This window comes from Rhea pennata, chromosome 1, assembly GCF_028389875.1.
Source record: "Rhea pennata isolate bPtePen1 chromosome 1, bPtePen1.pri, whole genome shotgun sequence".
Lineage (NCBI taxonomy): Eukaryota > Metazoa > Chordata > Aves > Rheiformes > Rheidae > Rhea > Rhea pennata.
Window position 1 is genome coordinate 187,931,320 of NC_084663.1, and position 24,271 is coordinate 187,955,590.

General features: G+C 49.9%; 1 protein-coding gene across 1 annotated transcript in view; it reads left to right on the forward strand.

The window, feature by feature from the left end:
* The first annotated feature begins 18,170 nt into the window (after nucleotides 1–18,170).
* The window catches only part of FOXO1 (forkhead box O1), a 63,895-nt gene continuing 57,794 nt past the window's right edge, over nucleotides 18,171–24,271 (forward strand). Inside the window, exon 1 of the mRNA XM_062567071.1 lies at nucleotides 18,171–18,904. Coding sequence (XP_062423055.1) covers nucleotides 18,305–18,904 — 600 coding nt within the window. The 5' untranslated portion in view covers nucleotides 18,171–18,304. The remainder of the gene's footprint in view (nucleotides 18,905–24,271) is intronic.

The following is a 24,271-nucleotide window of genomic DNA, read 5'->3' on the forward strand; positions in this document are numbered from 1 at the left end:
ACCTCAGCACTGCAGATTGCTCTCCCTGAGATAAGCCTCGAAGGTCATTTCTTTGCCCTGATTCTGTGCCCTGATTTCTGCAGGAACTTTGTCGTTAATGTTATCGGTCCCAGCACCAAGCCTGTGTGAGGAAAGGCCGATACCAGGGCTTGGGGGTTTGGGGCTCGGACTGTTGAATTCCTGCTACAGGAGACTCCTTTCACACCTAATGCAGCACAAATCTTGCTGCCGCTGTAAAAAGCGGAATAATAATAGCATGGACTTGGTGCGTAGCGGGTCCCTGCGGTGTCTGCCGGGGCTGGCTCGCCCGGGACAGCTCGCAGCTCAGCGCCTGACGACGAAAGACGTCGAGGAGGGCATGAGCACTTCCCAGACTATAGCTCTTCTCTGGGCATGTGTGTACAATATAATACGTGGGTTTGGTTTTAGCGTAACCGTCACTTGAGGCAGTTTTCCTGCAGGGTGATGATAATAGTCCTAGCTAAAACTGTAGCTAAAATACCCAAACTGATGTTCTGCCGTCGTGAAGCGAGGAGCTGTAAATGATGGGTATCTGGAAGCCTCTGCCCAGGCTGGGCAGCGTGGTAGCTAATTTTCTGTGCGGAAAACCGATGGCAAGCTGGGGAGGGGAGAGCACGAGTCAAAGTCCAGCAGCAGCACCAAGCCCTGAGTCTCGCTCTGCTGCAAGGGCTCTGCTGAAAAGTCCATGACCTAAATCCAGCCAGGCTGACGGCAGAGAAAGCTGCGGTTCACTTAGCGAGCAGAGCGGCGGTGCAAGAAAAGGTTTCCATTCCTAGCTTGACTTCAAAGTATTTGCTGGAAGGCTGGCTTAGCTGGTGCCGCAGCGCGTTTCAGTTTGGCACCAGGCAGCAAACAACACAGGTTTTGATGGGTCGAAGCCCAGCCCATGGTTAACAGCCTCTCATGTCCTGAAACCATGGCAAGTGTTGCCCACCATCCCCTCCTCTTCCCCATCCTGGGCTGGGGCCCCACACCGCATAGAGGTTGCTGGCAATAACTTGTTGCAAATTGGGCATTTATTTAGATGTAAATGTGGTAAGCAGGAAGCTTCCACCCATCCTATCACCAGTGCTGAGATATTTTAACAATGTCAGGGAGCAGAAAAGATTCTGCAGCCCTCCCCAAGCCATCTCCAGGTCTCACCTAGTTGCCAAAGAGGCTTTTTTTGTACTAGGAGCAGGCTTGGGCATGGCTGAACTCTGCCCCTGGGATACCTTGACCTGTTGTTTCTCTCCTCCTTTAATGTGTCTGTTCCTAGTGCTTGTCCTCTTGGTGTGTCACTTGCCCCAGGTGGCTGTGGGGGAACAGTTATGATGGCAGAAGATTTTGATGCTGAAGGGACAGGTCCTTGGGACCGTGCATGCCTATGAGATATAAACGAATGTCAACATGGAGATGGGCCAGGTGACCACTGAAGATGCTTCTTAGCACTGTTTTTTGCCCTTACAATGCAGCTGGCTCAGCCCTGGTTTCCGTTTTGGTTGGAGAGGGTGCACATGCGGGTATGTTTTGGGGAAAGGATTTGGGACAGTCCCAGATATGCTATAACCTCCTGCTGCTGAAACCCAGCATCTCAAGGCTGAAGCGGGAGCGAGTGGCTGGGCGGTAGGTGGTGTCCTGCCCCATTCGGCATCTGGCCCAGGATCTGCAGACCCTGCGGCAGTACCACAGGTCGCAGGCTGGAGGTGGCTGGGTCAAGACCATTGTTTTTTCCTCTTGCTCGGTCCTGGGAAAAGCGTAAAGATCTGTTAATCAAAGCTTCTCACTCCCCACCGCAGTGTGAGAATGGGGAAGGGAGAACCTGCTCCTCTCCTCTCCTGGCCACGATGGGAAAGAGAACCGGCATTTGCTTTCCACTGCCTCGTAACCAGAACAAGGAGGAGAAAAGAGGATCTGGGAAAGGAGAAGCTCGGGGAATGGAGGTCCCCAGCAAAAACCACGCTAGGGTCCACCGAAACCTGCAATCAGTTCAAGAGATCAGCAATGCGTATTGCTTTTAATGTGTATTCAGTCATAGAGGAACAGTACAGGAAGGCAACCCAGAGAAAAATCTGTCCCACCTGTGGTCATTGCAAGGGGTGTTGCTGAATGCTATTTATATCATTTAATGATTATTATTTTTACTTTTCCCAGTTCTTCCCTGATGAAGAAGGCCACTCAAGCCACTGCTCAGGAAAGAAAACTGCATTAAGATTTTTTTTTGTTTTTACGAGAAATTCCTGTTTCCACCTCCTCCTCTCCCTTCCCCGATCATCTTGCCGTCCTCATTTTGGCAGATGTGGAGACTTCCTGCCCACCTGGAAGCTCGCATCAGGAGCTGAGTGCGGCTGCGCTTGCCTCTGCCCCGCTGAGAAGATGAGGAAGGCAGGAGCGGCAGGAGCAGCAGGAAGGCAGGCGTGAGGCTGGATTAAGACTTGCCAAATCTCTCTTTGGGGAAAAGAAAAAAAAGAAAGAAAGGGGCGTCCTCCTAAAAGCTGCTTGGAGAGAAAAGCCCCAGCAAGGCTGCGGTGCGCGGCGGGGCTACGCGGGACGGAGGCGGGCGGGCGGGCGGGCGCCGGAGCCAGCAGAGGGAGTTCGGACCTCGCTCCGGCCCGGCCGGGGGGCGAGCGCCGCCGAGGAAATAACGGCCCTCGCGCCGGGGCCGCCGAGGCGACCGCTTCTGCTGGCCGGGCTGCCCGTAACCGGGACTCAGCCGTTACCTTCTGGCGGACGTGTCTTTTTCCCTCGCAGAGGGGAGCGTTGTCCGTTTTTTTTTTTTTTTTTTTTTGGCTGAAAACCCCAGCTGACGTCCCTGTTGTGCACGAGGAGCCGCCGAAGGGTGAGAAGCTGCTTCTGAATTAAGCAAACAAGCTAGGGAGGCGGAATGGGGCGCAAAACGCGATACTCGGAGAGACACGAAGTTCAAACAAGTCGCCTTTGGTCGTCCTTCACCTCCCTGGACGGAGGAGGGAGGACCAGAGGGGCTCGGGGGCCTCCCAGCAGCGGCCTCCCTCGGCCCCCGGCTCGGACGCTGCGCGGGGCGGCTCTGCGCGCGCCTCCCCCCGCTCCGGGGCTCGCGGTCGGGCCGCTCGGAGGAGCTGCGGGTTCGCTTCGCGCCGGCGGCCGCTCCTCGCAGCCCGCCTCCCGCGAGGACCCGCCGCGGAAAGGCCTCGAGCCGCCCCGGCGCCGTCTCACAGCGCGCTTCGGCTTTCGGCAGGAGCGGAGCTGACGACTTGAAGGCTAGTTCAGCTCGGTTCGGAGGTCCCCGACGGGGCTCGTCTACGAGCGGCGTCTCCCAGCCCCTAGCTGGGCGCAGCTGCATGGTGCAGGGCGCCCCGGCCATCTCCCGACTCGCCCGGCGGCCGAGACCCTCGTTCGCAGGTTGTGGAAGTCCAAGTGAGTCCGTGTCACCCTCTAATCTGAGAGCGTGTGGTTTATTTGTTTCAGCTAGGGCACCTTTTTTGTTTTTTTATTGTTATTATTTATTTTTTTTCCAGAAAAGCAAATGCACAAAGAAGCTTCCAGCAGGGGCTTAGTGGTTTCCAGCGGTGGAGAATCTGCAGCAACGCCGGGTAAGTTGTTCCAATGGTTAATCACGCCGATGAAGTCAACGGAGTTACTGCGAACTCGGTTTGTACTGGCGTGACGGAAGGCAGCGTTTGGCCTAGTTACTGGGAAAGAGTTGCGCTTTGAAGTCACTATTTCTTTATTCAAATAAAATTATTCTCCTGTGAAAGGTATGGAAATGCAAGAGTCTTCGTCTGTAGCATACTACAGCTACTGCTTGAGCTCCAGTTCAATACTGGAATATTATTAACAAATACAACCTGCACGCACACGTAGGGCAGTGAATTGGCCTTAAATTGTGCAGAAGTCCATGGCGTTGTTAGGACTGTAGCACTGTCGGCTGTGATAACATTTTTATCTGTTAGCTTCCAAGCTGCTTCGACTAACACCAGCTACTTCTGAAATGAGTCAGCTAACTTTCCTTTTAACCGTCTGCTCTGCTCGCTGAAGGTGTTTTGAGTCTTGTGTTATGACAAGCTGGTCGACACTCATCCCTTTAAAGCTTAAGTAGCAATTTTATTGACACAGTTGGCATTTTAAAGAATGGGGTCGGAGTTTTTGAGCACCTGGGCAAGAAACTGTTATCGCTTCAGGGCGAGGACCTGAGTGAAAACAATTGTTCTGATTTATTAAAAAATCTTACTGTGGAAATTAGTTACCTTATCCAGCATTTTGCTCCCGCAGGAACAAATCATATAGGCTATCTGAATTATCCAGAAACTGTCAAGGCAGATTTGTGCTTAAACTGGATGATACAGAAGTACCTTGCAAGCCACTGCAACAAATCATTACTAATCAAAACGAATCTGAATGCTCAAAAGTCTTAAATCTCTCCCCAAACTGCGTTAGTGAATTAGAAATTGCATTAAAATTTCCCTGCAGTTCTCAGTTCTAGTCAGACTTCTGCCTCTTCTCCCCCTGCTTGCTTGTTGCATTTGCAGCTATTACCTGGAGCCAATGTCCTGATAAATGGCTTTTCCTTCCCAGGTGAAATTTCCACAAGTGAATAGGGAACATTTGTCCCTGGAGAAAGAACAGAATATTGTTGAGACTGAAAGACATGATAGCTTGTATCAGCCTAAGAAGATATGAACCCCTGTATACTAATCACACCCCCTACTCAGGTTAAAAAAGAAAGAAAAAGCCTCTCAGGCTAGCGAAGTTATCTCTTAACATTTGAATTGTCTGTGGTATACTTCTTAACTTCCTGTGCCTAACTGCTGGTATTATTATTGCTCTACATTGCCAAAGAGTTTTTCTTTCCCACCCCAGATATGAATAAAGTGATGCAGTGTATATTTATCTTTTTTTGGATCCTCTGAGGCTTAATAAGTCTGGGTGGTGATGGGTGGTGACATGTTTCAATAACCTTCTGCAAAAATGCTCGCAAAGGATTATTCTTTCTAGTCCATGATGATTTACTTATTCCTCCAGCTAAATGTTTACTTCAAGTTGATTATAAGGTGCATAAAACCATAGCAATGGAAGGTATCATTTCCAGAGGCCATTTGGTCGGGAAGTTAAGCTCTTTGCTGGGAGAAAATATGGACTGAAAACCCAAAGATGCTTCCCCGGGCAGGACAGAGACTGCTCTCAGGGGGCTGCAGAGAGGAGCAATGCCTCTGGTATGTTTGTGGCTGTTAGTGTCTGAGGAAGGCACCATAAAACATGATCTTTAATCCACTTGGAAAGGGGATTAAAAAAAAATCCACTTCAATCTTCTGGAAAGGCAGACAGTTGGTGGGACGATCATGGATCTGAGCCCTTCCAAGACAGAACCAGATGATGATCCTACTCTACCGTGAAGTGTGGTGGCTGATGAACCATAGCTCTCAAGCCACCCCTACAGATTTTCTGGAAGATGTTACTGTCTCTATGTCACTCCAGCTGGAAGGCGAAAGGCATTAGCGGAGACGTTGATGCACGAACTTGCAAGAGCCACGATGTAATTCAGTGATGAGCACAAGTTCATTGTATGCTGGGATCCTTCCCCAGACGCACCTGCTTCGCGTACTCCTTTCTAGTTTAAAGGGGAGATTATCTCAGCCCACAAATGCACCTGCAGCTAGATAGCGTTGTGTAGTGACCTTCCACACGGGAAAGGCAATGATGAGGATGCTGGAGGCAGGGAAATCTGCACTGTGGCATGATCTTTGGGGCAGCTTTTCTGCCTGATACTCTGCTGTGGTAGCCCCTCCAGCCTGAAAAAGGCCACTGCTGGGAAGAGCTTTGGGATTCTCCAGTATACCCAAATGGAACAGACTTCCCTTCCAAGCCAGGTGAAGGGATACAGATTCAGTGCAACACGTCTGAAGGGGGCTGCTGCAAAGTAGTGCTTCTTGACGCAACTGCTGCTTCTTGACAGGAATGAAGTAGGTGCAGTTTAATGAAGAACAGCTTCTGCTTCGTGCCTGGGGAGGCTTTGTCTGCCGGGGGCGGTCAGTGCTGCCGGGAGGTTGGCCTGGCTCCTCTGCGCAGCTGCTGGCCGCAGGTGCTCAGAGATCACCTCTTTAGCTCCGGTCAAAAGTCACAGAAAGCTCTTGTTGTAATGGTGCCAGTGGTGGTTACGGAGATGATGAGCTGGACTGATAATTGTGTCTTTTTTAGAACAGCAGATAAGCAAATGTTTGAGGAGGAAGACAGTAGTTGAGAGGAGAAGAAGAACCTATATTTCTCACTGTATCAGGATACTAGGGCTCGACTAAAACCCGATGCTTGCTGGGGCTGTTTCAAGCCAAAGCCTTTTAATATCCTAAAAGGGGCTGAGTGGGTCTTGGAGGGTCATCGTCTTTCTCTGTTTGTAAAAATTGAAGGCCTGTTCCTCCTGTTGGTCTGCTCTGATTTAATAAGCACCTAAAAGGAACCAGAAGCACCTTTACAAGTAAGTAATGCTTTTCTGAGGCTATGGTTCATCCCTACAAACATGTGCATGGATCTGTGAGTGCCAGAGTTTCAGCTTGTGTAGCATCCCAAAATACTTTCTGCTCCATTTTTCCTAGAGTTTGTAAGAACTCCCTGTTCTTCACCCTCTGCTGTTATTTAGAGGGGTGCTCGTCAGAGGGCATGTGACGCTGGCCTTAATCCTGGGTGACCTGGACAGCTGTTTTAGACGTATGTGTTTGCTCTTATCGTCACAAGCCCTTGTCCCATGGAATAATTTCACTTGGAGAGATCTAGTGTCTGAGCCTTGCACGGCTCCTCCGTTTCTGGAGACAGTTTTATGGTTTGTATGTTTGAAACTGTCCTGCCTTTCTGTCTGGTTGACGTATACTTGCAGCTGGAACGATCCCTAACTCTGAGCCGACCACGAGGTACTAAGTTCAGCAAAACTGGGTTTTCTTTCCGAAACGTTTCCTGCGGTGTATGGTGCAGCACTGCTTTGTGAATCAGGGTTTCACTTTTGAGGATTAAGTGTCCTGCTTATACTCAAGATCATGTTCCAGTCATTGAACAAAGGTGTCTTCCACAAAATTTGCTTCCACTCCTCTGTAATCTTTCACTCCTTAGTTGTGTAGAACGTACATACTCCCTTTCTTAGGGGGTACTAGAAGTCCTTGTCTGAAGAGTCTTGCAAAAAGGTTTTGCTGCTTTTAAATAAAATAGCTCTTTTGGAGAGTCAGGCACTGCTAATGGGTGTGTTTCTTTCCCTACAGCCTTTCACACCGTTCCTGTATATTCCCGCTCTTTGCTTCCTCAGGCGTCTCCTCCTCGGTTTGTCTCCACTTTCTGTGAAGCATATTGCTTTAAAGCAGTTCTTCCTGTCTTCACAAAAAGACAAGAAATCCTCTTGCAGCCATGGGTGCATTCCTGGGATGTTTGGGCTTCACTGGAATCTCTGGTCACCGCTGTGTGAGCTTCTCCCCGGCCGGCCTTCCTCCCACGCCGCCGCTCTTTGCCCTACCTCCACTGCTGATACAAAATACGAGTTCTCTGCTGATAGATAAGGTGAGCCTGGTGGCAGAGATTGTAACTAAGGTGGATCTCTATTATAACAACAGGTTAACAGGTGAAGGGAGCAATCTGAGAGGGAGAAATATGTCTTACGCTGTTGAGATGATAGCACCAACTGACCGTATCTGCAGTTCTTCCAAACAAGAATATTCTGGCCTCCTAAAGGCCATCAGTAATTTGGAGATCAGGCTTTAAAGATCTTGTCAATCTTCTCTCCTTTTCCAGTGACACTGGTTGTTTTCCAGGTAGACACTTTTATTTTTAAGTTGCTAATAAGTCTACATTACTGACATGGCAATTTGAAGTAAATTCAGTAGCAGAGGTTGAACAATATTCACAGATTACTAATTTATATGGCTTTTACCAAAACAAAGTACACAAGTACTTTTAAATAATAGTGTCTTTTATTAGCACCATCAGTACTATTATTGCACTGTACTATCAAACATTATAATTTAAGATTTAACTATTAATTTATTTAACAGGAAAGATGATGGTTTGTACTTCGAGATGAAGATCTTCCTGATTAAGTAGTAATGTTATATATTATAGCTGTTGTCTTTGATTTGTTGTCTGGAATCACTTAAATCACCTTTGTATACAGAAAATGCTCTCTCAGTACTCACTGCCATTGGGTACCTGTAAATCACCTCAAAGTTTAGCAACATGTAAAATGCATCCTTCCAAAACTGGAGTGATGAAGCTAGCTAGTGCATTGTCTTCAAACACAGGAAGTTTCTCAAAATATCTATTTGACTTTGATTGGATCAAGCATTTGTCATGTCCTGAAAAAAAATCCACAGATTTTTTAGATTGACAGCAGTGAAGGGAAATTGCATTTATTTTCTGCTGTTGGAGGGAGGACTTGCTTGGTCAATGTGCTTTCAGCTGTGTAACTGTAAAGTCTGAAACAGAGACAAAAGTTACCAACTCACCTGCTCCTCAACATGTTCCAGTGTCCAACTGCACGCAAGCCTGGAGGGCTGGGATTACCCTCGGAGCACTGGCACTGGCTGTAGAAGTAGCTGCACGTATTTCTAGCAGCCTGCATGAAGGGTAGGCTTTGCACCCAGCAATTAGAGGTTTAACGGTAACCGGTGTTCAAGGCTGAAGTGGTTCCTCTATGTTGTCTTCAAGTTGAGACAGAGACAGAGGCACTGTGGGGCATGACTTGGCTTTCCAGGCTTTCAGGCCAGGATTTGGATGAAGTGAACTGTTCTCTGCTTGTTTTTCTTCCTCAGCTACAGAACTTAAGCTGATGTGCACGGACCCGAAAGTTAAGGCTTAGCAGCCTGAGTCACGGCAGGTGAGTCTTACCCACACTTGTACCTGCTGAACCAAGCGGTGCTGGGGCTCTGAAGCACCGGCCACCCCAGAAGCCTTGGCCAGCACAGGAACAACTTGAAAGCTGCTCTTCCACCTTATGACTGGGAAGATTGCAGGTACTTTCCCCTTTGCCTGGAGGTATTGTTAGAAGGCAGCAAAGGCCCATTTTATTGCTACAACAAGTTAATTAACTCAGTTTTTCCCCAATGAAGTTGAGGAGAGGTTCTGTGCAAGCCATGCGCGCTATATTGAAAAATAAAGCTTTTTCTCCCATGCTCTTGCAGTACATGCAGTGCTATCACTAAAAAAACCCAGCTACCTTCTCAAAAGCAAAATCCTATTTCTGAATTGTTTCTAGTAGCCTGGGTTGCGCTTTTGGTTTCTGACCAAACTTGCTGTATTAGCAGAAATTCCTATTGTGAATTGCCCATTTCCCTCACCAAGTCCTTGTGAAACATCCATGAAAGAGTAGTGTGGTGCTGCTACCGTGCTGAGCGCAGCAGCTGCCAGCCTGCTCTCCTCATCTGCAGCCAAGCTATGCTCAGCATGAGCATTCAAGAGCTTTCCTGGGTCATTTACACAATTTTCAAAAAAAATTCACTTAGTGCGTTTCTTCTCAATCACTTCAAACAAGATATAACACCAAGGTTTTTCAAAAGAATTTTTCAAATAGCTTTTTTTGCAGCAGGGTTGCCCAGGACATGAAGTGTGACATTAATGATGCACAGAGCCTCTGCGAATCAGAAAACTGTTACTCTGTGGTGCAATCTGTAGAGGAAAATGTTCACTCGCCACTTTTTGTAGTTGAATCTGCACCAGCAGAGCCAAGATCTCACAGCCTCCATTTCTGCAAAGTACTCTTGAAATATTTGTCATAGACGGCTTTTTCCCCAAATCTATGGGGACATTAGAGTCTGTGCTACACAGCATGTTGTCACATTTGAGAAAAATCCCTTCTGGATGCTTATCACTTTGCTGCTTGGCATTTACCCTTGCACTTGCTGTAGCCATTTTCTTGACCTTTGTTTCCCTCAAGGGCATTTACCCACTTCCTTGCTCAGTTGCAAGTCTTGGTGGTGGCTCACAGGCTCTGCTGCACTTACTGTAGATAGGTCAGCTAGACAGTAAACCTACTGAGGAAGAGATCTGCTGATTTTATCTGATTTTGGCACATGAATTTAAGATATCAACAAATGAATCCACGGATGTACGTGTGTTTGTAGACCCATTTGCAAGACTTCAAGGAAGTAATTCAAATCAATGGTTTATCTTACCACCATAAAAAAATCCCGGCTTTGATCATGGAATAGTAGCTACCCAAGCTGTAAAAATGGTGTTTGGAACTAAGAGTTGTGTAATTGGTGTACTGATGCTCCACAGTTGATGTTTTCCAAACCTGTTCTTTAACCAGATTAGCTCAGCAGTTACTGTTTTCATAGAACCAGCAACTACTGACTCTTCTTTCTCACCTAGAGCTAGATCAAGCAGAAAACCAAAGAGTGGATGAAGGTGATTTGGGAAACTGCTCTGAAGGAGCTTTCCTCTGGGCTGATTCAGTCCACAGAGCGCTGCCTCAGGCCTACAGAAATGAGAATCGAAGGGAAAGACTATACTGCAAATACTGCAAAACTGCAGTAGGACAAAGACATATTCCTGGAGATCTGTCAGAGAAGTGAAGAAAAATGAAAGCTCTTTCAGTGTATTGGAAATATGTGGCCACCACTGTCTGGAAACTCCAACCCTTGTTAACTAGCCAGCTGCTAAGAAACTCAGTTTAGTCACGGGGTGTTTTACAAACTCCTCTCTTGATAGCAGATTTTGATAGCTTTTTAGAAACATGCCAACATCTTTTGTAGGCTTTTTTGTCCTTGTCTTCTCTTGTTGTCCTCTCCTTTTATTTTAGCAGGAAGGCACGTTCTTGAACCACCTTCCCACTCCTTACAGAGATGTCTGAGCACTGTCATCTTTGCTCTTCCTCTCTTTCCTCGAGCTGACAGGTACTCAGTACTGGTTAAAACTGGTGCTCTGGAGAGGCTAGATAGATGGCTAGGAAGATAGATGCCAACATCTTAAAAAAAGAAGTGTAGAGGGCAGTTACAGTTCATTGCTCAGTCTCCAGGGTGACAAACTTTGGTATTTTTTCAAATGTCCTCTCCTAGAGTTGGGCTGATGTCCTTGGAGCTTCTCTCTCCTCAGCTTTGGAGATGGTAAATCCCTTCCTAGCTTATGTACTCTTTGGTAGGCTGAGGCATGAAATGATGGGGTCAGACAAGCACCTATACTTGCACTTCTGATTTAGTTGTAATGTTAAAAGAAAAGGCCCTACATTCACATGAAAAAGTAACTGAAAAAGAACCTGTTTCAGAACTTAGGCTAGGACAAATTCAAAGAGATGTGGACTGCTGTTATTTTTCTGAATAGTCCTGACATCATGAGCGGCTGGAAGGGCATAGATGCTTATTCAGGCACTGTGGAGAAGGCAGCTCTGCCTGGCCATGTTACAGCACTAACAGAGCACTCCTGGTATCTAGAATTGAATTTCTTATTTTTCATGCTAGAAGGTTGCTGCGCTATTTTGCAGTGGGTTTCTTGCACAGAGCTGATGATGCTTTTTGAGTCTTGTGATATGAGTGTTTGTTGCTTGTGTTCAAAGTGCTTGTGCTTCAGCAATGCCATGGAGATTTTAAAAAGAGTGAGCTTAGATGGATACGTAAAAGAAAGAAAAAAGCTTTAAGAGAAGATTTTATTTAAAAAAATTGTATTGAGATATCAGCTGAAGGGAAAATGTATTTGGCAAATACGAAAAAAACAATAAACACTTGTGCTTTTCTGCACTGCATTTCCTGCAACATAAAAATGGAGTTTTGCAACAGAACCATACAAGACTCAGTTTCTAACAAGCCTACTTCAGCCGCAGAGTTCCTTTAAATTCATTTATCTTCTTTGTCTATCCTATTCTGTCTCCTGAGTCCTTCTCCAAGTTTTTATCTGAACTTTCAGTAGCCTTCTAACTTAGGAATGAACTATCAGTCACTCCAAAGTGCTCCTGGGCAAAGCACTAGCAAGAAATGATGACGAAGCCTCCGCGTTCATTCAGGTGGGCCAGGCAGAGAGCGGCTGGCTGCTGCTATTGATACCCTTGTCAAGTGTTGCCGGTCCCTGACATCTCTGGGCTCATCGGCCACCTCAGGAACAGGGTTCAACACACGTCGTGCCCAGCTGCTTGGGATAGAGCAGCACCGGACAAGGGCTTCTTTGCAGGCTGCCTCCAGATTTTGTGTTTTTTCCAGCACCGCATGCCTTAGCTGTAAACACCGCAAGGAAACACAGCCCAAGAGTGCTTATTCTGGACCTGTGGGTGCAACAGGGCAATGCGAACTGTAGGCCAGGATTAAACAGAAAGGAAATCCCAGAGCAGCAGAGGCCACGTGGTTAAGCAAACCGACGCATGGCACAAAGTGAGGTGGAGGAGCAGATTGGCTGCGCAGGCTCGACCACTCGAACGTCTCTACGGTGCAAACTACACTGGGGTGCAGTTATTCAGTGCCTTTTTGATGTTCTCATGGGCTGTTTTACCAAAGCTCCTCTTCGGGGTGCTTTGATGTATTGATATCCTCTGTTCTCTTTCTTCATACTCTGCAGTTACTGCTCTCTCCTTGTTTCCTGCGCATTATTCTCCTTTCTAGTTTCTTTCCATTTCCTTTTTTGCCATTTTTCCCTTGTTGTGAACTCTTTTGATGGTTTCCTTTTCTCCCCCCACTCTCACATTTATTTATTTATTTATTTATTTATTTATTTATTTATTTATTTATTCCCTCCCTCTCTTCTCACTTTTTTTCCCTCCTTGCCCATCATTGCATTTCCTGCTCTCCAGAAGCTCTGGCCCATCAAGAGGGTGAGGTGTTCCCATGAATCTCTGCCTTGATGAACGAAGTTCCCTGGACCAAAGGAGAGACACTGGCAACTCCTGGTCTCACTGTCTGAGCCTCCACTTTATATATATATAATATTCTTTTTTGCAAGCTGCTTCTGCAGCCATCAAGGTTAGTAGCCACAACTGGAGCAACGAGTGAAAGTGGGTAGCTTTCAAGGAGCCACTGCTGATTTCTCTGCAGATGCAGCAACGTTTCTATAACGTGTGGGTGGATGGGGCTGAAGGGCCCTGCCATCTACTCCTTCACACCCCATGCTTTTCTTGGCCTTGGGCCCCTCCTAAATCCTACTGGTGATCCCCATCTCCTTCTCTGATAAGAAGAAAAGCAACTAGTGCACCTCCTGCTCTTGCTGTCACGTGGCAAAGGTGCATCTGATCCTAGCGAGGGTTCACTGCTCAGGGCTCAGCAGGCGTAAAGGCAAAATTGAAACTATCGGTTGCGGCTCTTATCTGTTCTCATGCCAGTACGTGATGCTCCTTTGACATTAGGAAGAACCTGCCGCTGAGACCTTGCTGGTTTCGGTTTCATCGGTGCATCCTCCTTGCGGTGCAGAGCTTGCTATTAGCAAGAAGGTTTTGCATTTTCAATGCAAGCTCACTAAGCACTTCAACTTTTAATTTATAGTGTCACAGCAGTCGGACATATTTTTATACCTGTTTTACGGAGAGGTAAAAAAGTGCACATAGTTACTGTGTTTCACAACATGGGAGAGAGTCCAGCTGCCCGGGGCTGCAGCCCTTCTGCCTTGGCTCCTTAGAAACTCTACATTTCGAGCGCAGTCAGTATTTATATACCACATACCTCCCTATTGAACATCCTGTCCAAACATCGCCTTCCATAAAGCATTAATCACCAGCAGAGTAGGAATATATACATGCATGTCAAAATATTGCCTTGCTATTATTTTCTAGCAGCCTTTCCGTCTCTATAAAGCTAGTATAATGCGTACGCACACGTGTAGCACATACCAGATACACACATACAGATGCGCTTTTTACATATATAAATATGTTAATTAATGACATATGCTTTTCAAGTGTGGAATCAGCAATGGAAAATATATCTGTTTTTAAAAGTGAGCCTTTACTACGTCCGAGCCGCTGTGCGGACTCTGGATATACGTTCTCTTTCTCCGTGATGACAGGTAGCTATCGGTTTTCCAGAGAAGTAAAGGTGTAGGGGGGGAAGAACGGAGGAAGTAGTTGTCAAGCACTGCATTGTACTGTGCCATGAATTTTCCTTCATACAGGCTCGACAGAGACTGCTGAATGATGCCGTAACTGTCAAACGTCCTGTTTTTAGTTTGTTGCTCAAGCACAATAAAATTATTTAATATACAAAAGCCATCGTGTGAGGCAAATCTTTTTTTTTTTTTTTTTTTTTTTTTTTGCTTTCCCCCCTTCCCTCAGGTGATGTGTAAAGGAAAACAACGCAAGAGAAATGCACCTGAACAGGAGCGTAGGATGCGGGAGAATACTGCGCTGGGTCACGTTTAGGACAAAGCAGACACCCGACACCGCGTGCGTGCGCGCGGGCGCCTTGCACCGCGTCCCCTCCCGGGCGCGCTGGCCTTGGCGGCGCGCTGCTGTGCCCGGTGACACAGCTACACCCGAAACCCGAGAGACTCTCGCCTCCCGGTCGGGCGTCATGGCCAGCGAGGGCGGCGCACCCTTCAACTAACGCAGCTCCGTGGACCTCCACCCTGGCCCTAGCCTTCCCCTACAATCTTAATCGGTTACATTTTTGCTGATGCGGAAAGCAAACGAAGCATGACCGCCATCAAAGGGAATTGCCCGCAAATATTTAGTAGATGTTTTTGCTAGCGATTTTCAATTAAAATTCTTTTTTTTTTAGTTTTTCTTTCTTTCTTTCTTTCTTTTTAATAATAACTATTCCTCGTGGTATTTCTTGAAGCCAGGTCTGCATCTGGATTTTGGGAGCCCGCCAGTGGTGCGGCGGCTCCATCGCCCAGCTCCGCGAGCATCGTCTCTCCTCCACCCCTCCGGCCCGCTCCTCCCGGCAGCTGTGGTCGGCTCCCGTGAAACTGGGGCCGGAGGACGGGGAAGGACAGGGGTGGTGGTGGTAGGGGGCTGCGGCTGGCTCCCGCTGTCCCATTTTGGGACAGCTGCCGGTTTGCTCCACCGTGGACCAAAGTCATCCCCTGGCGAGGGAGACGGAGGGGTCGAACTCCCTTGGCCGCCGGCAGAAAATGAGCTCTCTGCTGGCCCAGCAGCTCTGGTGGTGCCAGGCACAACCTGGCGTTTCTGCACTGCTTTAAAATACATCTCCACGCTCTCACTGTACATATACATGCAGGAAAGAAAAGAGAAAAAAAGAGCTGCACATAGAATATGAGTGCTTTCAACTTCGTGTAATCTCCTGCTGAATTTGATCAAAACCTTGCGAAGTGAATTATACATACCAGAGTGAAAAGACAGTAGAGACCCTTTATTTTGGCTGCCTCAAATGCAGAATATGAATAAAGGCTATGCTTTATTCCAGTGATGATAAAAGGCAATCTTTGGGTCTTTAATTTGGAAAAAAAAATACAAGGCGATGCTAGGGATGATAGGAGAAATGGCACTGTAGAGGAGGGGAAAACGGGAGCAGCAGTAGGAGCACAGAAATGAAAAGGTGGAGTGTGGGAGGAGGACCGTGGGAGTAGAAAATGAATTGTGGTGCATCCATCAGCATTTCGGCGTCGTGGGAGATGAGATAAACTTAACGCTGTCATTTTGCAGATGCGATAAAAAACCTCTCCTACCGAGCCATCGCTGCACGGAGCCGCTTGAGGAGGAGGAGGAGGCGGAGGAGGAAGGCTCACCTTCGGCAGCGCCCGAACGGGAGGCTTTGCTCCCGGCAGCGCAGCCAGCGGCACTGGGATGTACTGGGAGAGCAGTGGGGTGTGATACGCAGCTCGGGTGACCCTCAGGGTATTTACAGCGCACGCGACGTTGCTGCCCTGACTCTGAACGCGGTTGATGTGCAAGGTTCAACCCCCCCCCCAATGCTCCCCCAAACGCCGCGGCACGCAGAAGCGTTCCCGTCCGGAAAGCGGAGGGGCCTCGCAGGCGGGATCGTCCGCCCAGGCGGTTTCACAGGAGGCAGAGCACCCGGGGTTACTCAGCTGAGGAAAGCGCAGAGCATCGCCACAGCGGCCTTCGTCCTCCCGCAGCCTGGGCCGGGCCGGGGCCGGAGGCTGCGGCGTGCAATCGCCCAAACCCCCAGCAACGTAAGCGGTGCTGTTAGCTCTGTATGTCGTATCGCGAGCCATATGGCCTGACTTGCTAGGAAAACTTGGCATTTTGAACCTCCTGATTTTGTGTTTCCTTGCTGCCTACCTGGACGTCCCTAACCCCTTGCTACAAAGCGTTTGCTAACTATATTTAGTGGTAAGATTTGAACCACAAGGAAGGATGGCAGTGGCGCAGTCGTGACAAAGCCTCTCCAAGAAGGGGAGGCAAGCAACGGCAACGTAACACAGGGCTAAAAGAAATACACTTGTCCTGCAAAATGAACCAGGCTGAACACACCGGGACTTAGGAAAATCTCGTAGAAACCTTTTTCTTCCAGGTTTTCATGGCTTGCATCTGACAACTAGAAGTTATATTTCTAATATCTATGTACACCAGTAGAGGTCAGGGAATAACACCTACATTTTTGACCAAAAAAACATTAAAAAAAAGCAATGAGCACAGGATTTAAAAAATCCTTAAAAGCAAGCCTGAGTAATAAATCCATTTCCTTTAGCAGGATGGGTGCCGGTCCAGCTCTTAGATTTATTTTCAGACACCAATCGCAGGGAAGGAAAAGAAAAATGTTTCAGGCTTCTCGCGCACTCCTTATGTTTTGGCCCCCTTTTAAATGCGCCCATTTGCCGTCGTACGTCGCTGGCTGCATCCCACGCACATCACCTCTCTTTCCATGACACAACCTCTGCTTCTCCAAGGCAGGGTGCTCTTCCTCCTTGCAGGGCAACTAGCATAGTGCAGTTGTGTAATGCTGCTGGATAAATCTGTTCCAAGATGAAACGCGACGTGCAAGTTATTAGGTGGAACTGGGAACTAGTTTCCTTTTTTTTTTTTTTTTTTTTAACTGAAACCAGTTGTTTCTTCTGGGTTGAATCCTTTATAGGATTTGGATAATGCAGAGACAAAACATGGCTTTAAAATGTGATCAGCTACTATGCACTTATGTGTATGCGCACTAACTATAGGGTTAGGTGTCATCATGTGTCTTAGGAAGTGTTTTCATAATAAGCAGCATGTGTACGTAGATGTACGATCTGTCACTCAACTGTGGGCCTAAACTCAGCCTCATGCTCTACCCTCTTCATTACTGTTACTCATCGTCAGAAAATATTTTTATGGGAACGATGAACTACATTTAAATAACCTTACTGTTATCCATCTGGATTCAGAGACAAGGGAAGAGTAACATGTTCGCGGGCTCATGGTGGCGGCTACCCTGCTCTAGCAGGTCCTTTGACATGCAACACCGAGTGCCACAGCTGACTGAATTTTGTGACGTGCAACCCACATTTCGGCAGGTTGTTAAAAGCGCTCCCGCTATTTAAAAGAAAACAGAACTTTTTAAAAGTAGGGTTCGCCAGTTTAAACTCAGTGTTGAAAAGCAATCGCGCCTCATCCTTGCGATCACTCCTGTAGAGCAAGCAAATGTCTTCCTTTTGACTTTAAGCAGGACGTAGCTTGTGCGTTGCCTTCAACACCCACCTCTGCACGCCTGGGGCCTCGGCAGGCAGAGGCGGCTCGTCCCGAAACCGCGGCCCCTTTGGAAGGGGGCAACAAAACCCTCCGGAAATCGCGCGGCCTTGGGGTTTGCCGGGGCGAAGGATGCCAAGTGGGTGTGAGAGTTGCTTCCAAACGTAGTTACCTGGAGGCCACGCAGGAGCCCGCGGCGCGCGGCGCAGCGCCGTCGCCTCGGCGGGCGCGGAGCGGGGCGGTGCGCGGAGCGAGGCGGTGCGCAGCGCGGAGCGGAGCGGGGCCGGGCGGGCGGCGCCCGCCGCTGCTCCCCTTCCCGCGGCCGCGCACCCGCCACCCGGCAGGGAGAAGAAGAGGGGAGGGGGGGGGGAAAAAAGAAAAACCCAAAAGAAGGAAAAACCGCGCGGAGGCAGCACGGGGCACCGGCACCCGCCGCCGCAGCGGCCCCGCGGCGGGAGGCGGGCGGGCGGCCCGGCGCTGCCATTGGCGCGGGCCGGCCCTCCCCGCCCGCCGAGGAGGAGGAGGAGGAAGGCTGGAGGCGGGCCGGCGCGGGGCGGTCGCTGCAGTCGGTGCGCGCCGGGCGGCCGGGTCGCTGCAGCCGCCGCGGAGGGCAGGGAGCCGGGCAGGGCAGGGCGGCGGGGCCGGAGCCCGCAGGGCAGTTGCCGGCCGCGCCGCCGCCGGAGCCTCTGCATGGGGCGGCGGCGCTGAGGCGCCCCCGCCGCCGCCCGCCGCCGCCCGCGGGGTCCCGGACCCGCTCCCGCTCCCGGTCCTCGTCCCGCTCCCGGTCCCGGACCCGCTCCCGCCATGGCCGAGGCGCCGCAGCTGGTGGACATCGACCCCGACTTCGAGCCGCTGCCGCGGCCCCGCTCCTGCACCTGGCCGCTGCCGCGGCCGGAGTTCAACGCGCCCAGCTCGGCCACGTCCAGCCCGGCGCCGTCGTGCGGCGGGCAGCCCGAGGGGGCGGCCGGGGCCGCGGCCGGGGCCGCCGCGGCGGCGCTCGGCGCCGACTTCATCAGCAACCTCAGCCTGCTGGAGGAGAGCGAGGACTTCGCTCCGCTGCCCCCCGCCGCCGGGGCCGACTGCCGCTGCGGGGACTTCCCGGCGGCCGAGGCCGGCTGCCGCCTGCACCCGCCGCCGGGGCCGCCGCCGCCGGGGCCGCCGGTGCCGCCGGTGCCGCCGCCCGTGGCCGGGCTGTCGCCGGGCCCCGTGGCCGGGCAGCCCCGCAAGAGCAGCTCGTCGCGCCGCAACGCCTGGGGCAACCTGTCCTACGCGGACCTCATCACCAAGGCCATCGAGAGCTCCCCCGAGAAGCGGCTCACCCTCTCGCAGATCTACGAGTGGATGGTCAAGAGCGTCCCCTACTTCAAGGATAAGGGCGACAGCAACAGCTCGGCCGGCTGGAAGGTGAGCGGCGCCGGGGCGCCCTCCTTGCGCCCCCCCGGCCCGGCTCGGCCCGGTCCGACCCGGCTCGGCTCGGCTCGGCAGGGGGGCAGGAAGGAGGGTGCCGCGAGGCGCGGCGCGGCGCGGTGCTCGGCGCTGCGCACGCCGCCGCGGGCGGCCCTGCGCCGGCCCGGCCAGACGGGGCGCGGAGCGGCGGCGTTGCAAAAGGCTGGGAACTCTGCCCTGCGCCGCCCTCCCTCCCCTCCCGGCCCCGCGCCGGCTCCTTGCTGCCTGCGCGGAGTTTGCGGCGCTCCGGCTGCGCGCCTCGGAGTTTTTTTTTTTGCCTCCTTTAAAAATAAAATAAATAAAAAAAATAAAGCGTTTGTGCCCTCCCCCGGCGGGGCTCGGCGAGGGCAGGAGGCGCCTCTCGCCTGCCCCCGCCGGCGGCGGCGGCGCCCAGCGGGGCAGCGCGCCGGGGCTCGCCGCCTCCCCCGCCGAAAGCAAAAGTTCAACCCGTGTCACGGCGCCGGGCCCGGCCCGGCCGCGGTGCGCGGCGCCGCGCAGCGCCTGGGGCTGAGCCGGGCGGCAGCCGCGGGGCGCGGGGGCTGCGCGCCCCGACGGGGCGGAGGGGAGGGGGGGGCTCGCTGCCGCGGCCGTATCCCGCGGCCGCGGGATTTGCCGTCTGGCCGCGGGGGGAAGGGAAGGAAAGGGCAGGAGCCACCCGGGATGGGGAAAGAGCAGAGGCAGGACAAGGGTTGCAGAAATACCACGCGTTTAATAAGTAAGCTGCCGTATTTGTCCTGGTGGGTTTGTCAAGCTCGGTTTACGGGAGTTTCCTGTCCGCACATGGCACTGGCTTCCCTCCTGCGCCGCCGTCCCTCCGTCCCGCGGCGAAGCGGCCCAGTCATAACCCGCCTGCACCCGGGTTTCCTGCTCTACCCTGCGCACACCGGAGCCGGGCTTTGCCCGTCCCCGAGGCCCAGGCAGCTCCCGGCATCACCGTCCGTCTTCGGTCGGCATCACCGTCCAGCCCGCGCTCGCCGTCGCGGTGGCTGGTGGCGCGAAGCGGGACGGTCCTGCGCCGCCCGGCGCCTCCTGTCTCGGCAGGCGGCGGACAGTTAACTTTGCTACCAGCACGTCTTCCCCTGGGGCCTCGGTGGAGAAGGTCTTGCCCACCTGTACCCGCTCTTAGGACGGAGCTAGAGCGAAGGGTTTCGTGGCTCTGTTGTGTTGCACGGTTGCTGGAGCTGGCTGCGCAGCGGCAGAACCTCATGCTCCCTGCAGCCGATCAAATTACGGTCATAAATGTGTTAAGTGCACACACTTAACATGGCATTGGCGAGTTGCACCGGGGTGCTTGTAATTTTGTTCCGATTAGGAAAAGTCAAATTCTGCGGTGGTGCAGAGCCGTCTGTTTTTGAGCTGTGTTACGCTTCACTTACTAGCATCTGTAATAACTTGCGTTTTGAAAAGAATGCATTTGGGACAGCAAACTGAAGCAGTGCATTTTTTTTTTATGTGTACTTTTAATTGCCTAGCTAAGAATGTTTATTATCTCAGATTTGTGTAATTTTATTTCAATCTTTTCACGTGTATGCAGCATCCCTTTAAGGAAAAGCAGTGTTATCCTAAACTAACTTTTAGCTGAAGGCTTTTAAAAATAGTTTATTAATTTCCATCAATGTGTTTGACTAAGAAATTGAAAGGATAATTGTCTGAAGATGTCTTTCTTGAGAAAGTTTAACAAAAGTGAAATGACTGATATCTGACAACTTTTGAATAAGGTAGCTTGTCACTTGAAATGCTGGTTTTCCAGTGATATTTCAGTCTCCTGGAAGAAAGTCAAGATATATCAAGTGCTTTTTTAGAATGGGTAGAAGAGAATAAGTAAATAAAGGCAAAAATAAAATCAAAGCAGAGAACTCCCAAATCCAGGGAAACAAATAAGAAACTCTGTTAGCAGTGTAACTTTTTAGGTGCCTCTTATTTTATTACTTCTTCCTATGTTGCTTCAATGCAGAGTAAGTCTTGCACATCTTCTGCTGGCAAACTGAGCGCTTCTGATGCCTGCAAGCCTATCCTAGGAGCAGGAAAGCCACTCCGGTTAATTTGTTGGATGTGGAGCATTTCCTCTCGTCCCTCTCTCCTGGTGCAGTGGGTATCCTGCGACTTTTAGCATGTCATGTGCGCGTCCTGTTTTAACGTAATTAAACGTTAGGAAGCTGGCCGTGAAGAACGTCTTGGGCCGTCACCCCTTCCAGCACCCGGGTACGGCCCTCAGCCGACGCTCACAACGGTACACGCCTGCACTTTTTGCCGCTTCCGATTGCTCAGCCGGACGGGAAAGGTTTCTTAAACCACCTTTTTTCAGGCTCTGTTATCCGGAGCCTGCTGACGGCCACTGGGGGTCAATGTTACTGCTGACCCGGCTGAGACGGGAAGGCCTTCAACCCGCGCTTTGCTTTCTGTGCTGAATCCGTGGCTCAGCCTGAGTAGGGATTTCTTTGATTTGGGATCTGTTTCCTGATACAGCTGGCAAACTCCTCTTGGGGCAGTGATTAGAGGTAAAATTTAAGCTCGAGTCAGTTGTGGGTGCTGGGAGAGGAGGAGTGTCGCTTGAAACGAGGAGCGTAGATTCGCGGCAGCCTTTTCTGCTGACACAGCGTGTGTCGGGTTTGCCCTGGACCAATTTATGGCCTGGAGTACCTTGCACGGGGGTGTTGCATGACTGGAGAGTCCTCCCTCCCCCAAAATAAACCTCAAGATCATCATGTTGGAGCGTACATATCTGTAAGTGTAAACTAGGCCTCTTTGAAATTGTGCACAAAACCTGTGAAATTGCTAAGAAGTGAGAAATAATTTGCTCTCTATGCTTGGTGGTGGCAATCCCAAGTTTGTCATCCAGAACTGACTGCTCTAATGCTTGTGGATATTTACTGCCCCGATTTAGTGTCTGATGTTGAACTGATTTTTTATTTTCCGCTGAATAGAAATGCTCAGTGTCAACCTTATCTATTGGGAGCTTCCAATAGCGTCCAACCTCTTATTGCTCCCTTCCGAATAAAAAGTAAAGGTAGAAGACAGGGAGTAACTTAAAATCATCAGTATTAGCTTCCTAACTGTTCTCAGTTTTACCTACAAAGTAGTTTATTTTAGGACAAACTCTACTTTAAGAAGAAAAAAAAAAAATCAAGCCCTGAGCTATAGCGGGGCAAAGTCCGTGCGAGCGCCGGCGCTCTGGCTCCGCTGAGCAAAGCCCGTGGCGTGGCGTGCCCTGCCAGCGCCGCTCAACGCCAACACGTGCTGATAGCAACCGGAGCTGCTCGGAGAAAACTGAAGCAAGAACAAGATCTGTTTCAGAGATAACCAGGAAACTGTTGTGAAAGTCGCATGGAAGAATGACACTTTTATCGGAGTCGTCTAGTGAAAGCAGCGCTTGCTCTTTCCCGCCCTCGTGGAAGATGTTGGGCTTAGGATGGCTCATAGCCCCCAGAGAAGTTCACCGCAGCTGTAGGTAACTTTGCTCGGTCCTGATGGCTTTTGGTGAATCGTCGTGTGTGAAGAATGCAACACCTATGTGGCGTGCGTGTCTCATGATGCCTTTGCTTAATGTGAAGCCACTTGTGAGATTTATCCTAAAGGAAGTTCCTTCTATGAGTTAAACTTCCATGAATGCTCCTGTTCTCCTGCTTTCAAAAATGTGTTCAGACCCAAAGCTATAGCATTATATTGGCTAAAATCAGTAATTGTTCGGATAGAAGTTGTTCCTGGACAGAAAGTGTGATGTTTTGGTGGCATTAGTCTCAAGTTGGTGATGGTATTTATTTTATGACAGTGGCAGATGTTACGTCTGTATGCTTATTTACACCTCCATGACTTCTAGTCCCAAGAAAGCTGAATCATGTGAACTCATTTGTTGCTGTTGCGGAATGAGACTGGATGATGTCTGGTTGCAGAAGGAAGAGTGAGTGTAAGCCTGGAAGCCTGAGGACAAAGCAGGGGTAGGACTGATGCTTTGGGTGGCCTTACTATAAGAGTATTCTGTGGCCATGACTTATTCGGTGATGGATCGGTCCATACAAAATAAATTCTGCAGTGTGGTGTATTTGATTCAGAAGTCGTGTGTTTTATGAAGTGTTTGCCAGCCTCCAGGAAACCGAGAATACTCTTCGTAGAAGTTGTCAAAAGTGTTTGATTCTAGATCTGTGAATGATTTAAATCACAGAAATTTGTACGGATCTCAAGTATTTACAGGGGATCGAGTCGCTCTCTGTGAGGTTTTTATCACACAGTTCTTTTTCTGCATGGAAACATGGCTATAATTGAAGATTACCTTGAAGAATTGCTGTGTGTTCCCTCAGTGCTGCTTAAGGACTTGTAGGTATTTAACTGCTTCCCTTTGTAATCGAGTAGATACTTTCCTAGGGGATTTGTGAATGGCTAGCATCACACATTGTGCTGCACATACATTCATTTGTGTATCTCTCTATATAGTCCTCTTCTATTTTTATATATGTATATATTATATATATATATATATAAATAAATGAAATATTTTTCTGTTTATGAATTCTGCCAACTTAAGTCCTGTCTCTGTTGTATCTTCTTGCCTGAGAGGGTAGTAATAGCTTGAATACCTTGAAGTGGTAGTTGTGTTCCCTCTGCACTGACCTGCTGCAACATCTGCTCTGAATTAACGCAAATTCAGGGAAACAGTCATACCAGTTCCATCTGCTGACCACCCAGTTCTGACTTTCACTCTTTAGTGAGCTGGATATTGTGTGCAGTGCCGCTGAGTAGCTCTTAATAGGAACTTTCGGTGTTTGCTGGTGAGTTGCCAGCTTGAATTCTGCTTAGTAAGTTAGAAACTTCACGTATACAAATTCAGCTAAGTTTTTGCAGGTGCAAGGTGTTCTCCTTGCCTGAGCCTAAATAACTTTTGAAGGTGGTGAAGCTGTATCTAAATGATAGCTCTTAATTGTTTGTTCCTTTTAGATTTAAATCGGTTTCTCCGTCTGTGGTTGCACTTTTGATGACCTTAGCGCTTGCTTGAAGGAAAGGTCAGCTCTGGCCTCAAACGTGTAGGTAGGTGCCCCATCTTTGGGGCTGTGGGTAGCATCTGCTCGAGGTGGCAGGTGGGATTTGGCCACCCCTGCCGATGGGGGACACCCGACCATGGGGCCTCTTGCCGCCCCGTGTGTGCAGGACTTTCCCTCTCCCCGACACTTGCAGCGTCCTCGTATCCCTCAGTGGTTTTGAACTTCCGGTCTTGAGTTAAAAGTTTCAAATACTCTGTGTCTTCTTCACCTGTTTTCTGTTTGCTGTAATTGCTGCGATGTCCATCCAGTTGCTTGTATCATCACAGGCAGGATTAAAAACAAAGCATCTGAG